General features: G+C 59.8%; 2 protein-coding genes across 2 annotated transcripts; both read right to left on the bottom strand.

Annotated features, from left to right (window-relative positions):
- Positions 1-293: 293 nt before the first annotated feature.
- Positions 294-9,569, bottom strand: HCK (HCK proto-oncogene, Src family tyrosine kinase). The gene is made up of 13 exons (XM_033075318.1): positions 9,504-9,569; positions 8,001-8,130; positions 7,565-7,607; positions 7,198-7,297; positions 6,984-7,082; positions 6,763-6,866; positions 6,222-6,371; positions 5,767-5,919; positions 5,275-5,457; positions 4,761-4,837; positions 2,253-2,406; positions 1,900-2,031; positions 294-1,355 (listed from the first exon to the last, which is right to left on the bottom strand). Exons 2-13 carry the CDS (start codon positions 8,127-8,129, stop codon positions 1,153-1,155), a joined length of 1,527 nt encoding a protein of 508 aa, XP_032931209.1. The 5' UTR covers position 8,130; positions 9,504-9,569; the 3' UTR covers positions 294-1,152.
- A 1,320-nt stretch (positions 9,570-10,889) lies between these two features.
- CCM2L (CCM2 like scaffold protein) lies at positions 10,890-14,692 on the bottom strand. Its single transcript, XM_033075317.1, has 10 exons — positions 14,596-14,692; positions 14,180-14,347; positions 13,811-13,894; positions 13,538-13,721; positions 12,764-13,215; positions 12,551-12,686; positions 12,363-12,426; positions 11,934-12,081; positions 11,613-11,751; positions 10,890-11,402 (listed from the first exon to the last, which is right to left on the bottom strand). The coding sequence occupies exons 1-10, from the start codon at positions 14,623-14,625 to the stop codon at positions 11,125-11,127; spliced, it is 1,683 nt and encodes a 560-aa protein (XP_032931208.1). The 5' UTR covers positions 14,626-14,692; the 3' UTR covers positions 10,890-11,124.

Raw genomic sequence — 14,692 nt, 5'->3', positions numbered from 1 at the left:
CCTCCCGGTTCCTCCGGTCCCTGCGGTCCCGTCCGGGCGGTCCGCGGCTCGGAGCCTGCTCGGAGCGCGCTGTGGGTCTGCCCGGCTCTGGAGCCCTCACTCCGAGGGGCGCTACGGGCCCCAACTTTGCCCCATCCGCATCTCCCCCGCCCGGGCTGTGGAGCAGCAGGAACGGGCAGGAGAGAATAGGTTGATAAATATTTTATTGATTAAAAAAAAAATTTAAAAAAAATCCCAAAGCAGAAGCGACGGCGTTTGCCTCTTGGTATCAAAAATATAATCACAGGCCCCAGTCTCGCTGCTGTAGGAGGTACACGACATTGTTTACTCCTTTTCCCCAAATAACCTCATGAAATACTAAAAATAAACACTAACATAAAGTGAATGTGCAGGGAGCACCTGGCCCTTGCTGACACTGATAATGCCCCAGTAGACAACAAATCCTGCCTGTGAGTTTTGCCATGGGGGAGAGGGCTCCTTTTGCCATGGCTTTGGGTTCCTGAGGTTCTTCCCAAGGCACGTGGAGCGGGATCCATGCAGGGATGGCCTGGAAAAGCACTGTCTGTGTGCATCTGCCCCTGTGGCACAGCCTCACAAAACCTGCACCCTGCCCAAGGGGTGCCATGAAAATACTGGGGAAGGAAATCCAGGAGGGAGAGAGGACACGTGTCTGTGGCACTCCACATCCAAACCCCAGGATCCTGTGCTGATGATGAGCCCACTGCAGCGTGCCCTGTGGGAATCCCCTGGGATCAATCACACAGGGAGCACAGGCACTGCCCGGCATTTTGCCAAGGCCACCACACTAAAGCACCTACTTCTGCAGAACGATGTGGTAAGATCTCAGAAGGATTAAAAAAATAGTGATCAGGGTTTTTCCTTGCAGCAAAAGCAGGCCTGGCCCCATCCCTGTCCATCCTCCTGGGGTCTGGGCATCCACTGTCCAGCCAGATTTCCTGGAGCCACAGCCCCACGGACACTCAGGCTCCTGGGAAAGGCACAAGGTATGGCCAGTCTCTTCTGCCTCCATCATGCACTTCCTCCAGCCCAGCTACTCCAGGAAAGCTGTGCTTGCTGGGCCGGGCTGACGGGGGAAGCAGGGCACAGGTGAGAGAGGGAAGAGCTGGCAGTGTCTGCCCCAAGCATCCCATGCTACGGCTGCTGCTGGTACTGGCTCTCTGTCGCAGTAAAGAAATCCTCCAAAACACTTTGTATGTACTCAAAAGTGGGACGATCCTCGGGTCTGATCTTCCAGCACCTCATCATGATGTCATACAGCTCCTCAGGGCAGTTAGCTGTGCGGGGCATCCGGTATCCATGCTCCAGTGCCCTTATCACCTCTGCACTCGACATCCCTGGGAAAACAGGGTGGGGCAGGTCAACATCACCTGGTTTATCACTGGTTGCTTTAAAAGTCATAAAACCCCCAAAGGCAAAACTTCTCTCCCTTTGGGCAATGTCTCCAGGAAGTAAAAAGGGGTTAGAAGGGCTGGGATGGGGGAATTGCTGTTCTTGGTCAGGGAAACGTGGGCAAAGGAGCTGCTGGGTTGTTGTAGGATGGAGTTATGTGTCCCAGGTCAGATGTATAAATTCACTTTGTATACATTAAAATCTACATGTGGTAAGTCTGTGATGAGCCATTGCTTCCAATGAAAACAGGTCAGTGTGGAGACAGAGCTGTTCCTCAGAACAGCCCTTTGTGCCACCCAGATCCTTCATGATCCATTTGTGGTAGCTTTTACAGAGTAATTTCCCATTGGAGAAAGGTACCAAAATAATTATTAGTATAAAATACAGGATGTTCACTAATGATAAAGATTTACAGGGTTTTCCCATGGGGCCCAGAAGGTGGAATGTGTCTTTTGGAACCAGATTAGAGGAGGCATTTCACCTCCTTACCTGGGTAGGGGATGCGTCCATAGGTAATGATCTCAGTCAGGAGGATCCCAAAGGACCAGACATCAGATTTTATAGTGAAAGATCCATAGTTGATGGCTTCTGGTGCAGTCCATTTAATGGGAAACTTGGCACCTGGACAAAGAGATCCAATGGGAAACATGAGCTCAACCCCAACTGCTGAGAAATGGGTGGTGAAATGTGGGGAACGAGAAACAAACAGAAGAGGAACAAGTGAAGTGATGCAAATGAGAGGAGCTTCCCTCTGCCTGTGTACCCAGCACATTCCTCCTGGGGTCAGGACCACCATGGTGGCAAGTGGCTCTAAGGGACCCCCCAGCTGTCACCCCCAGCACCTTCCCGGGCCGTGTACTCGGTGTCCTCGATGACCCTGGCCAGCCCAAAGTCTGCAATCTTGCACACCAGCGCTGCCGACACCAGGATGTTGGCGGCTCTCAGGTCTCTGTGGATGTAGTTCCTCTTCTCAATAAAAGCCATTCCTTCTGCAATCTGCCACAGGGGAACAAGACAAATGCAAACAGGCTGCTTGAAATAACACACACACCCTCAGCATCAAAGAAGTCAACTGCTTCTGGCCAGCACTCAGAAAAGGGTGAAAGGAGGCTGAGCCACACCAGGAGGTGGATGTCCCATCCCTGGAAGTGTTCAAGGTCAGGCTGGACAGGACTTGGAACAACCTGGTCTAGTGGAAAGTGTCCATGGCCGTGGCAAGGGGTTGGGATGAGATGAGCTTTAAGGCTCCTTCCAACCCAAACCATTCTGTGACTTTCCTGCATGAAAACTGCTCTCTGAGCAGGGAATCCCTTGCAAAAGAGGTTGGAGTTTGGGTGACCAGGCCAACGTGACACCTTTAAGCTGCTGTGTGAGAAAAGCTGTGAGAACTGACAGCTGAGGAGCTCATGTGATCACCAGAGAGTGTCTGTGAGTGTTTGCAGGGCAAGGTGTAACTGCTTCACCCACAGCCATGAGGATGTGAAGGAGGAGCAAATCATTCTCTGCTCAGGGAAGATGTGAGCCCAGTCTCCAAATACACCCACAATGGCTCACTGTAATTGCTGCAGCGAAGGTGAGCGTTCCAGAGCTTCCTTAGCAGGGGCAGAAAAGCATAGGGGAAGGTGCCTGAGTTCTTCCAGACTAATTTCTGAAGAGTCACCTCTGTCTGTGGACAGGATTGCTGTGATGGCCCTGACAATCCCCCCTCACCACTCTGTCTTCTGAAGTCTCTGCACTCAGTGCTGTGTGTGCAGATCAAGCAGAGGTGACCTGGTGCATGCACAAGCAAACCCCAAAGCTGTACCGATACCATGCCTGGATGTGACCAGAATCCAGAATGTGAAGGGCTGGAGCAACCAGAGGGGAGAGCCTCTCAACCTTATCACACCCACACAAGCTGGCCTGGGTGAGGTGCAGTTCTCACAGAGCTCTCCCCACTAAATACAGAAGTAACCAGGCAGCACAAGAGCGGAAGGATCATTTCCATGACCGCAGATGTATTTCTGCCCGCAGTGACTCAGCCCCAGCACAAGGGCCAGGCTGCTGCCTGCCCATGACAGCCCTTCAGCCTTTGCTCCCCAGAGCTTCTCTGAGCAGCCCCTTGAAGCCATGGACCAAGCTGGGGTTGGCACAGGCCGGCTTGCTGAGAACAGATGGTGTGCTGGAGTGCACAGCTGATCCATAGACCCCAGCACAGCCAGCTCCAGCAGCCAGTGACCTGGTCTAAGCCCACAGGATCTGGGCTCCTATCCTGACTTTCCTATTGCTCAGGTACCTCTGTGAAATATTTGAGCTCAGCACAAAGGGTCTCTGGGTTCAGTCCTCACCCAGGGTCACTGGAGAAGCAGCAGGGACTCAGTGGTTGTGCAAATGGTTGCACATGGAGGGAGGTGTTTAACAGCTCATTCCGCTGTACTTAAAATCAGGTCCTGAAAATATCCCTGAAATAATTATCACTGAGTCCTCCTGCCTTTCCAGCTGCCTTCCCCTGCCTGTGACAGCCCTCTGGTGACTTTACTGAACCACAGCCCTCCCGCAGGCATTCTCCTGGGGCAGCACTGCCTGCTATGCTCCTGCCAGGAGACTGGGAACCGTGCCTGGCTCAGCCTCTCAGGCGTTGGGAGCACACAGGAACATGCTGCAGGATTCCTGTCAAACCCAGTGAGTTTAGCACCACCGAGGTGCTGTCCTGAAATGGTGCTGGGGATGGGGTGGGTGTGTGGGGATGCTGGATTTGTGGGGCTTTGGCCAAGTTTTCAGGTAAGGTTTGCAGGTAACTGTCACAGCAGCAGCAAATTAGAAATTATAGTTACCAGTATCAACAGTTATCAATTATAGAAATTGATAACATTGCTCTGGGCTTGGCTGGCCACACCAACCAACACTGGCACATCCCAGAAGCAAGTGTGAGCTTGTGGAAACAAGCCCCATCCTCATCCCCACTTTCTCCACAAAGCACAGTGGCCCCATGGGCTGCAAGGGCTACAGGAACCATGGCAGACACAGAAGTCAATAGCCAATCCTCTCCAGGATCTGTGCAGCTCTGCTGTGCACTGCTCAGGTGCAGGTGGGCTGGCTGAATGCTGCAGATATCAGTGGTGAGGTCCTCCCCCACCAGAAGCTGCCAATTCTCCTTTCTCACACCCCTGCTCCCACGAGGTCAGCGGGATGGGGATGGTGAGCAGGCAGTGGCTGCCTGCAGGAAAACCTCACTGCACCCCCAGCACTGTTCAGACCAGGCTTCTGGCTGGCCCTGCACAAGCCCCAGGTAGGTTCCCAGGGTCCTCACTCACCCTTTTTCAGGAGGACAAGGGATACTCAGAGCTAGGGAAGGTCTGCTCCTTCCTCACCTGGGCAGAGAAATCGATCAGCTTCGGGAGCAGCAACTTGTTCCCCTCATCAGTCTTCAGGAAATCCAGCAAGCTCCCTGCAGACAGGGAATGGTGCCAGAGCTGATGGTTCAGCTGGAGCCTGCATCCACCCTTAGGGTGCAGGGGGTCCCAAAGAGCCAGGCAGGATAAGGGGACTCTGGAAACACACTTGATCTCCCACCCCACTCCCACGGATTGGTCCAAGGGGGAAACACCACTGCAGGCTCCCTCCTGCCTTGCAGAGTGCTTGTACTCATCTGTCCCCTCTTAGTGTCCCTCCTCTCCCAGTGGTGTCACCACATCCTCTCTCCCTGCCCCAGAGCACTGACACGCTGTGGCAGGAGCCAGAACTGCTCCCAGAGACCTGGGAGCTGGTGCAGAGCCCACAGCCGAGCCTGGGGGTGTGGAAGGGATTGATCCTGCACCATCCCAGGGAACCTGAGTGCTGCCACTTGGCTAGCCCACAGACATCACTCAGGGATGTGGATTGCACCTTTCTCCATGAATTCGGTGATGATGAAGATGGGCTCCTCCCTGGTGACCACTGCATGCAGCTTCACCAGCTTGTCGTGCTGCAGCGTCTTCATCAGGTTTGCCTCCTCCAGGAAGGCTTCCACGGACATGCTGCCCGGCTTCATGGTCTTCACTGCCACCTTGGTGTGCTTGTTGTAGGTAGCTGCGGGTGACACAACAGATCATTCCCACACTGCCCTGGGAGCACTGGGTTTTGGAGCCAAAGTCCCAGTGCTGCAGACAGAGCTGCAGTGGAAAGGTTGGAGACCACACACAGCCCAAGGCTGTCCCCATATGCCCAGCCTCTGCCTTAAGGTAGGGTCACCTCCATGTCCTCCTGCTCCTCTCCCTCAGGTCACTCCCTCTCTGTCTTTTCCACCCCACCATCCTTCTACCTTCTCTCACACCCCTCACCCTTCCTCCTTCACCATCACCTTCATCATCCAACCAGCCACCTCTCCCTCACTCTCACCCATCCACACTTCTCCGAACTGCCCGGCTCCCAGCTTCCTCTCCAGACTCAGTGATTCCCGAGGGATCTCCCAGGCATCCTTCTCCCAGGGCTTCTGTGGTTTGGGTACACGGCAGGGGTGGGTGAGCTTCTGGCACAGCCCGTCGCTCTGACCTGAGGGGAACGCCCAGGGCCATCAGCCAGCCTGCCTCACCAGCCACACTGTGCTTCCAGGGGGAGTTATGGCCACTGTGGGTGTTCAGGGACACCAGCACCACAGCTGTGACAGCCAGCAGGGCAGCCATGGCAATAGGGAAAGGTCTGGAAGTCACTGCATGTTGCAGTCAGAGCCACAGCAGGAGCCCAGGGGTGATGGGCAGGAGCCCCTCAGCCTCTGCACACTCCCAGCTGCCCGGCTGCTTCGCTCCAGGGCAAAGCCCCATTTGGGAAGGGGGAGCAGGCACCCCAGGGCTCACCCTTGTAGTACTGGACCAGCTCCTGCAGCGTGTTGAAGTTGTTTCGTGGGGAGATGTAGAAGCCACCGCTGTCCAGAGTCCGGATCTTGTAATGCTTCACTGCCCCTCCCCGCAGCTCGTCCCCATCCCGCACCGAGAGCGAGTAAGAGCCTGGGCAGGGAGGGATGAGCTGGCACCGCCCACGGGAGCACATTCCTGCTGCTCCTGGCCAGCCCGGTGCTCCTGGCATGCACAGAGCCACCGCCCAGCAAAGCCAACAGCATCCATCCCACTGTGCTTCCACCACCCCTTCAGCCCCAGGCCAACTATGCCTGCATCCCAAATACCCAAAGCAGCCTCAAAGGGACACATCCCCTGTCCCTGCCGTGAGGTTCTGACATGTGGCAGCACCACAGGCCATTGCAGAGGCACTTCCAGTTCCTCCCTGCACCGCAGCAGATCCCCAGGGCTGGAGAGGGAGCTCCTCTTCCAGGCAAAAGTGGATGACAGAAGCCCTTTGGGCAGCTGTTTCCCATCACTGTGCTATGGACACCCTGCACACCTTTCGTTGTCTCGCTGTCCCTTATCATGAAGGACCCAATCATGTTCCCAGGGCCAAGGAGCTGCCGCTCCGCATCCTTCCGGCTGATGTCCTTGAAAAACCACCTGCAGCAGAACCAAATGAACCAAGAAATGCTGGTGTGGGGCAGGGCTGGGGACAGCACATGAGACAGGAGAGGGGACAGCATGGGGCCAGGATCTGACACCCAAGGACGGACTCACTCCTCTGTCTCCAGAGAGTTGACTTGGGCAACGTAGTTGCTGGGGATGAAGCCTTCACATCCTGTCACCAGCGACCGTGCTCGCCACCACTCCCCTGACCTGTGACAGAAGTGGCATTGGGCTGACTCCTGTCACCTGGACCCAGGTACCAGCATCTCTACCAGGGCAAATTCCAGAAAAAAAAAGCCAACAGGGCCACACAGGCAGCACTTACTTCTCCAGCACCTTCATCCGCTCTCCTTTCTGGAAGCTGAGATCCCCAGCATTCATCGCCTCGTAGTCATAGAGTGCCAGCACCACGCTGTCCCCCAAGCCTGCAGCAGGGAGCTCCCTGGGCACCCCTCCCCGTGCTGGGATGAGGTGCCCCACCATTCCTGCCATGAGCAACGGCCAGGACCCCCACACCAGCACCTCCCAGCATGTCCCTCTTCATTGGGTCACATCTGGCCCTTCAGGGGCACCCAGAGATCCCATCCCACCAGGACTGGCAGTGTTTACCCCTAGGTCAGAGAGAATCCAGCCCATGCTGCCCCCCCCACACTCCATCCCCCTGCACCCACTTGCAGCCCCCCTGTACCTACCATCCTCAGGCAGGGGCACAGCCATGCTGGGGATATTATTGTTCTGTAAAGTGCAACAAAACCACAGAGTGACATCACAGGTGGCAGAGACCCATTTCCCACAGGGGGTCTTAGCCCCAACAGCAATGGCAGGAGCAAGAGGACACCCAAGGAGCAGCACCAGCACCAGCTGACATGACAACCCGCCCAGCACCAGCACCCCCTCCCAATACCTTCCTTTTTCTCTCCCTTTCTCCATAATTCCTGGATTCCCATCAGGTCCACTCTGTGTTTTGTCTCAGCGTGGCTTGAGCTCCCACCTCACAGCCAAGTCTCTGCCCTGGTGCATGGGCATTGCCAGTGCCCTCAGATGGCTCCACTCAGTGCTGGTAGCACTGCTGAGGAGAGGGGCTGAGCCCCCTGTGACAGCTCAACCCTGAAATCCCTCATCACTCACCCTCTTGTTGGTGGCTGTGGGGTCCCTCACATAGTGGCCCTGCAGGACAATGGGGCCAGAATCAGGGTCAGGATCAGTTTTTGTCATCTTCTCTTGGACACCAGCTTCCTTTGACCTCACGCAACCCATGCTGCAGCCAAGGAAAGGGAAGTGAGGCCATTGCAACAGAGGTGAAAACCCCGCTCCAGCCCCAGTCTAGCCCTGTTCCCATCAGCTCCCACCCAGAATAGGGCCCCAATGGCTACCCAGGTTCTCTCCTTCCACAGCTTCAGGGTACTGGGATACCGAGTGACACGACAGAGGAAAAGGGATGTCCCGGAGATGTCATAGGAGGCAAAGCTTGGGGAGACAGCAGCAGCAGTCATGGAGCAGCTTCCCTGCCCTCCTGCGATGCAGGACAGGATGCAGGCACTGGGCACCATGGCATCAAGAGTGTCATACTCAGCATCTTCTGGAAAGAGGGGTCCTGATCATGGTGAGCTTTGCTGCAGCTTGGGGGTCCCCACACAGCACCTCTGGTGCACATGGTCCCCCTATCACCACAGGTCACCACTCCACACCACGGTCTCTGCTGGGTGGGAGCTGCCCCAAACAGTTCAGGGCAAATGCTCAACTCTGTCCAGCACCCCGAGAAACTCAGTGGGAAAAAAGCTGCAAGAAGTAGCAAGAGTGGTAAACCCCTTGCAAATGTACTTCCCTTGGCCAGGGAGACCTGGGTGCAGAGAAAGGAGAAGGTGGTGACGGTGAAGGAGGAAGCTCAGGGCTCAACCCTCGATGTGCACAGCACAGCTCTTGAGGGACATTGCTGTCACCTCCACAATATCCCAGAGTCACTCCTGGTCTTTCCCTGCTTGCCAAAGCCTGGGCTAGCCTTGCTCCCGAGGGCAGAGCAGGAGCAGCGGTGGCAGCCACGACAGCTCATCACCCTGACTGGGGACACCCTGGGCACAGGCTGGGGACTGTGCCAGAGCCACCTTGGCAAACCCACATAGTGCCCAGCTTAAACTCAGACGCGGCTCACACCATCACCACTACAGGGATTTGCTGTTCCCGTCCCACACCGGCTCAGCGCATCCAGCCCTACAAAGCACAAACGCCCCAGGCGGTCCAAGGGTCATTCCCCCTGGCTCCTGTGGCATAGCTGACATTCCTGACGTGTCCCACCCCGGAGAGCCAGGTCCGAGGGCTCATGCGGTGTCCCCAGTCATGAAGACCAGGTTGGACGGGGTGCCCTTCGTTCCCCGGAGCAAGGCTGCCCGCAGCCCCTTGCCCTTGCTGCCCCGTGCCTCGGGTACCCGACAGCCCCTGCAAAGCCACCCTCGTCGGGGCTGCGCTGTGCCAAACCGAGACTGCACCGGGACCCGGGCCATCGCCTCATCCCGGTCACCCAGGCTCCGCCGCTCCGGGCGCGGGCTCAGACCCACCGGGCTGCCCGGGACTGGCTGCGGGGCTCCCTCGCCGCCCTCGGGGCTCCGCGCAGGGCTCCGATCCCGCAGCTCTCACCTTCGCTGCCGTCCTGGGGCACTTCCCCGTCGCCGGTCCCGCTTCCAGCCTCCCTCGCGGAGCCCGAGCTGCCACCGCCGTTCCGCTCTGCCCAGCGGCTCTCCCGCCGCCTGCCCGGTACGGCCCCGCCCCTCCCGGTACGGCCCCGCCCCTCCCGGTACGGCCCCGCCCCTCCCGGTACGGCCCCGCCCCCCACTCCGGCAGGGCGGGTGCGGCCGGTGCCTCCTGTGCCAGGCTGGGAGCGGAGACCACCGCCCGACCCGCAAGGACATCCCAGCCCTGCGTGACCCCACTACCCTTAGGGACCCCCCACGGGTGCCAGAGCCGTTCTGTCCATCTGCCCCCGGGACACCGGACGGGTTTGGGTCCCGCACCCCAGAGCAGCCCCCAGGATGTTTCCTCACCTGGCGCAGGGCCATGGAGGTCTGGAGCACAGGACACAGCGTCAGCCTGGTCTCTGTCCCCAGGAAAGAGAAAAGAAAGCCCCAAGCATCCGTGGTGGGGTGCAGGACATGAGGGAGTCCAGGACAAGTGGGGTGGATGGGACTGGCTTTGTGAAGCACCGCTCAGAGAGGTCCGAGTGTCCCTGGGTTTTGTGGTGTCCCTGCTGGCCCCAGTATTCCCGTGCCAAAGCTCCTCTCGGCCCCTACCCTGCAGTTCCAGCCTTTCTTCTGGACTGTCTGGACAACCCCTGAATTCAGGATGGAGGCAGCATCGGCAAGGGGACCCACAGCTCTGTGTGACCCTGACCATGGGCTGCTTGGGTTCAGAGGAAGCAGCCAGAGTGCAAGGGCGTCTCACCTCATGAGGGTTTGCATAGGTAAATTTTTTTGTAGGAAAAAACGTTGCTCTGGTAGCCCGAACGTTTGCTGCCCACACACCACCGTGGGGCTGCTGTCCCCACCAAGGGACATTGGGCCAGGGAATGTTGGCTCAGGGCCATGAGCCAAGGGCCAGTTGCCGTGGGATATTGGGGTACAGTGGCCGAGGGAATCGGTCGGGAACGGTGGCCAGGGAACATCAGCTGAGGTCCGTCGGGCGGCGGGGGGGCTGCAGGGCGGGACTGCAGGAAGCCGGGTCCCGGGGCAGGAACTTCCTTTTGTGAAACACCCGCAGCCCGCGGCCGGACGAGTGTCGCACAGGCAGCAGAGGGCCAGCTGCAGCCACCAGCCCTTTCTCTCCCAGAACACTCTTGCTGAACCCCTCCATTGCTCTGAGCATCTCCTGGAGCCAGCAGGCAGCACCCTGATACTGGTGGTGACCTGGAGTGAGTAGGTGCCCAGCCCAGCAGCTCCTGCTCCAGTTCACCTACACACCACAGCAACCCCTGCACTCTGACAGGGCCCCTCCCCAGGGAAGAACCTGCTCTGCTCCCAGCCCCAGCATTTAATTGAAATCTGCAGAAATTACAGCACATGTGTCTCCCCCATAGCCACGTCTGCCTTGTGATTCCAACAGCCTTGACAAGATCTGACAGGGCAGTGAGAGGCCTGTCCCTCCCATGGTGACAAATTCACCCTCCCTGGTTCTGGGGCAGAGCTGGGCACCTGCTGAGTGCAGTCCTAGAGGTGCAGCACCCCATCAGCGAGCAGAGAGGGGACAGCTGGGTTTTGGCACTGGCTCACAGGTAGTTGTCCTCTTCCTCCTCCTCCTCTTCCTCATCCCGTGCCAGCGCCTCGATGTCGTGGGTGATGTCTGTGATCATGCGGTTGAAGGACTCGGACTCGGAGCGCAGGGACCAGCTGTCGTAGCTGCGCACGGCCGAGGCCGACGTGTTGCTCATGCTGCGCTTGATGCGGCCGAAGCTGTCAGTGAGGATCCCGCCCTCCCGGATCCCGATGCTCTCCAGGAAGGTCTCGAAGTACCCGATGTCTTGGTCAGGGATGAAGGGCCTCATTCCTGTCATAGGTACTGTAAGGCTGGGGAGCAGCACCGGGGTGCAATGCCAGCCCTACTGGCTGCTGGCAGCAGGTTTGTCCCATCCTCCCCCAGTAAGCAACGGGGTCCTGACATCCCCTGGAGCACACCCAGCATCAGCACCAGGTCCCCAAGGGGTGCACAGACATCACCAGGGTGCCATGGTGACATGGAGTGGCTGCAGACACTCACCCAGGAGGAGGAACTTCCTGCGGTCCCCGTAGAGGCGCAGGAGCTCAGTGCAGTATTCCTGCACCGGCGTGCCCAGCCGGTACTCGCGGAGCAGCACGGCAAACTGCTGGATCTCCTGTGGTGACAACTTGTTGCGCAGCTGTGGTGACACAAGGACAGGTTGGGATTGGGGATACCAGCAGCACACAGCCCCCAGCCCCCCACCCTGTGTCCCACTGCTGCTCTCTTGCACAGGGAGCCCAGACCTGCCTGCTGCCCCCGCCCCAGCTGCTGGCACTGCTGGCCTGCTGCTTGTCCCCGTGCCCATCCCTGCGCCCTCACCGTCACCATGTAGTCCTGCAGCTGCTCCAGCCCGGCGCCGCTCTGGTCACTGCCACTGCAAGCTGTGGCCAGGCTGTGGTGGGAACGGTGGAAGGAGGGCGAGGAGGTGCCACTGTAATACGCTTCAAAGGTCTCGTGGGAGCCATTGCTGTGGGAGGACACGGGTCAGTGGGTCCTTGTACCCCTCGTGTGTCCAGCTGTCCCCCACTCACTGCACAGCACCCACCAGCAGGTAGGGCTGGGGCATCACTGCAGTGGGGATTGGCACCCATCCAAGGACAGGGACACCCACCCAAGGACAGGGGCACCCACCCAAGGACAGGGGCACCCACCCAAGGACAGGGGCACCCACCCAGGGTCAGGGGGATCCCACACCGATTCAGTGGGATGCACCCCGGTCCAAGGGCACCCTGGGGGAGCCAAACTCACAAGGAGCTGCAGCAGCTGTAGTCAGCATCGTAGCCGTATGTCCCATCTGTGCGGCAGCTCTCGCCTGGGGAGGGAGAGCTGAGACCTCATAGCAGAGACAAACCCCCCGCGATTGTGTCCATGTACCCCCACCCGCCAGCCCCATGACACCCCACTTGATGTTCCCACTCCTGTCCGCAGCCACTTACTCCTGCTGGAGAGCCAGGGCCGTGTGGGCGTGGAGGTGTAGTGGTACCCGGCGCGGTCCACGCACTCGATGCTCTGGTCGCCGTAGATGATCTGGAACACCTGGCAGATGAGCGCACAGGACTCCTCACCAGCATCCTGCAGCGGGAAGAGAGGAAGGCAGTGAGTGCCGGTGGGTGGGCGAGCGGTGGGTGGCACACGCCGGGACCGCTCACCCTGTTGGGCACGGCGAGGATAATGAGGTTGGAGTAAGCATCAGGAGAGGGCTCCTGGGGGTCCAGGGGGTTGCTGCCGGCGTGCCGCCGCTCCCAGCTGCCGAAGCCGGTGCCGCGCTCCCAGCTGCCGCCGGCGGTGCCGGCCCGCCGCCGCTCCCAGCTGCCGCCGCACGGCTGCCGCCGCTCCCAGCTGCCCGAGGGCCGCCCGCGCTGCCGCCGCTCCCAGCTGCCGCCCCGCCGCCGCTCCAGGCTGCCGCCCTGCCGGCCCTCCTGCCCGCCCCTCGCTGCCCGCCAGTCCAGGCTACAGATCGTGTGCCGCCGCTCCATCGGGCCCCCGAGCCGGCTCTCGGGCCATGAGCCCCCCGCACGCTTCTCTGCGGGAAACGCCTCCGGCAAGCCGGCCGGGGCCGCCTCGGGGTGCGCCCCGGCGGGGACAGGGTCCACTCCCAGGCCTGGGGGGTGGGGACAGGCAGGGCGTCAGGGCGGGGAGCTGCGCTTCCCACCCCACCTGGAGCCCAGCCCCTGCCCTGGCCTTCCTGTCCCACCAGCCCAGTGGGAGGGGGGTTTGGGAGCCCCAGTGGGTTGAGGACACCGCTCCGGACTCTACGTGGGAGAGGATGGGACACACCAAGACAGGGACAACGCAGGATTTTGCCGCCCTGATAGACCCTGACACCCATCACCCGCCGTGCTCCACACCCCCGTGCCCAGGGTACGCCGGCCACTCGGGGCCGGCTGTGCCTCCGCTAGTGGCCCCCGACCGGACCCCCGCACCGGTTTTGAGGATGAGGAGGTGCAGGGCATCGTCGCGCAGATAGGAGGCCGCTGCGATCTCGTGTGTGGGGATTCGCAGGATCAGCTCCTCGTTGTCGCGCCAGGTGAGCAGGAGGCAGCGCGCCGAGAGGCTGAGGATGCTGTCCTGCTCCGGCGTCGTCTGCAGCGGCAGCTCCTTCAGCTGCTGCATGGACAGAGCGCGGGGTGTGCGTGGGGCACCCGGCAGTGTGGGGTACCCATTGCCCACCTCAGGGGAGTGGGGACCCCTCTTACCCTGGCCGTGTCCAGCAGCTGCAGCACCTCATCCCGGCTGGAGGGGTTCAGGGAGGATGTCACCCATGTCAGATGACCTAAAAACTGAGGGGGAAAAGCCCTGGGCAGCTTGGAGAGGCTGGAGCATGCACCCTCCCTCCCACCCATGGCCCCAGGGTCAGGACACATCTCCCTGGGGTTCAGGGAGACCCTGCAGTTAGGGGTTCCCCCTGCCAGCACACCCTCCTCCTCCCTGGGTGTTTGCGTGGGCAGGAAGGGGACCAGGACCCTTCTGGCCACTCTTGTGTGTGGCTCTCAGCATGGTGTGGTGGCCTCATATCCCTACCCCAAGCAAGCAGTGACCCCGGGCACTTATGGGGATCCCTTTACCTTCACTTCCTTCTCCACGTAGTCGTGCAGCAGGATCTGGGGGTCGATCAGGTAGTCCGGGGGGTAGAGGGGCACGGAGTGCAGCGGGCGCCGATAGACGCTGCTGCGGAGCGCTGCCCTCCGCGCAGCCTTCGGGAAAACCAGACGCTTGATGGGCGACACGAAACCCTGGCAGGGGAACGGGCACGGGAACGGGTCAGCACTGGGCACCCAACCCTGGCCCCTACACACGGGGTCCGTGGCACCCAGCACCTGGGGCGCGGGGGACAACAGCTGAGCACCTCTCTGCTGGCTCTTCGCACCATTCGGGTGGCTCCACTTCTCCCCACTGCGCTGTGGAGCCTCTCAAACCTGTGTACCTCACCCACTCCCACCCTCCTGCCAGCCCCCCGGACACCAGCCCCAGCCCCACGCACCTTCTTCCCCTTCTTGGCCTCGCTGTCCATGGCAGGACGCGGTGCTGTGGCCACCCCCACTGCCCCGCTCGGCGCCGCGGCGCTTTCCTGTGTCGGA

The sequence above is a fragment of the Catharus ustulatus genome, chromosome 17 (genome assembly GCF_009819885.2).
Source record: "Catharus ustulatus isolate bCatUst1 chromosome 17, bCatUst1.pri.v2, whole genome shotgun sequence".
In the NCBI taxonomy this organism is placed as follows: Eukaryota; Metazoa; Chordata; class Aves; order Passeriformes; family Turdidae; genus Catharus; species Catharus ustulatus.
Note: the sequence above shows the minus strand (reverse complement) of the source record. Positions and strands in the feature narration are given on the sequence as shown.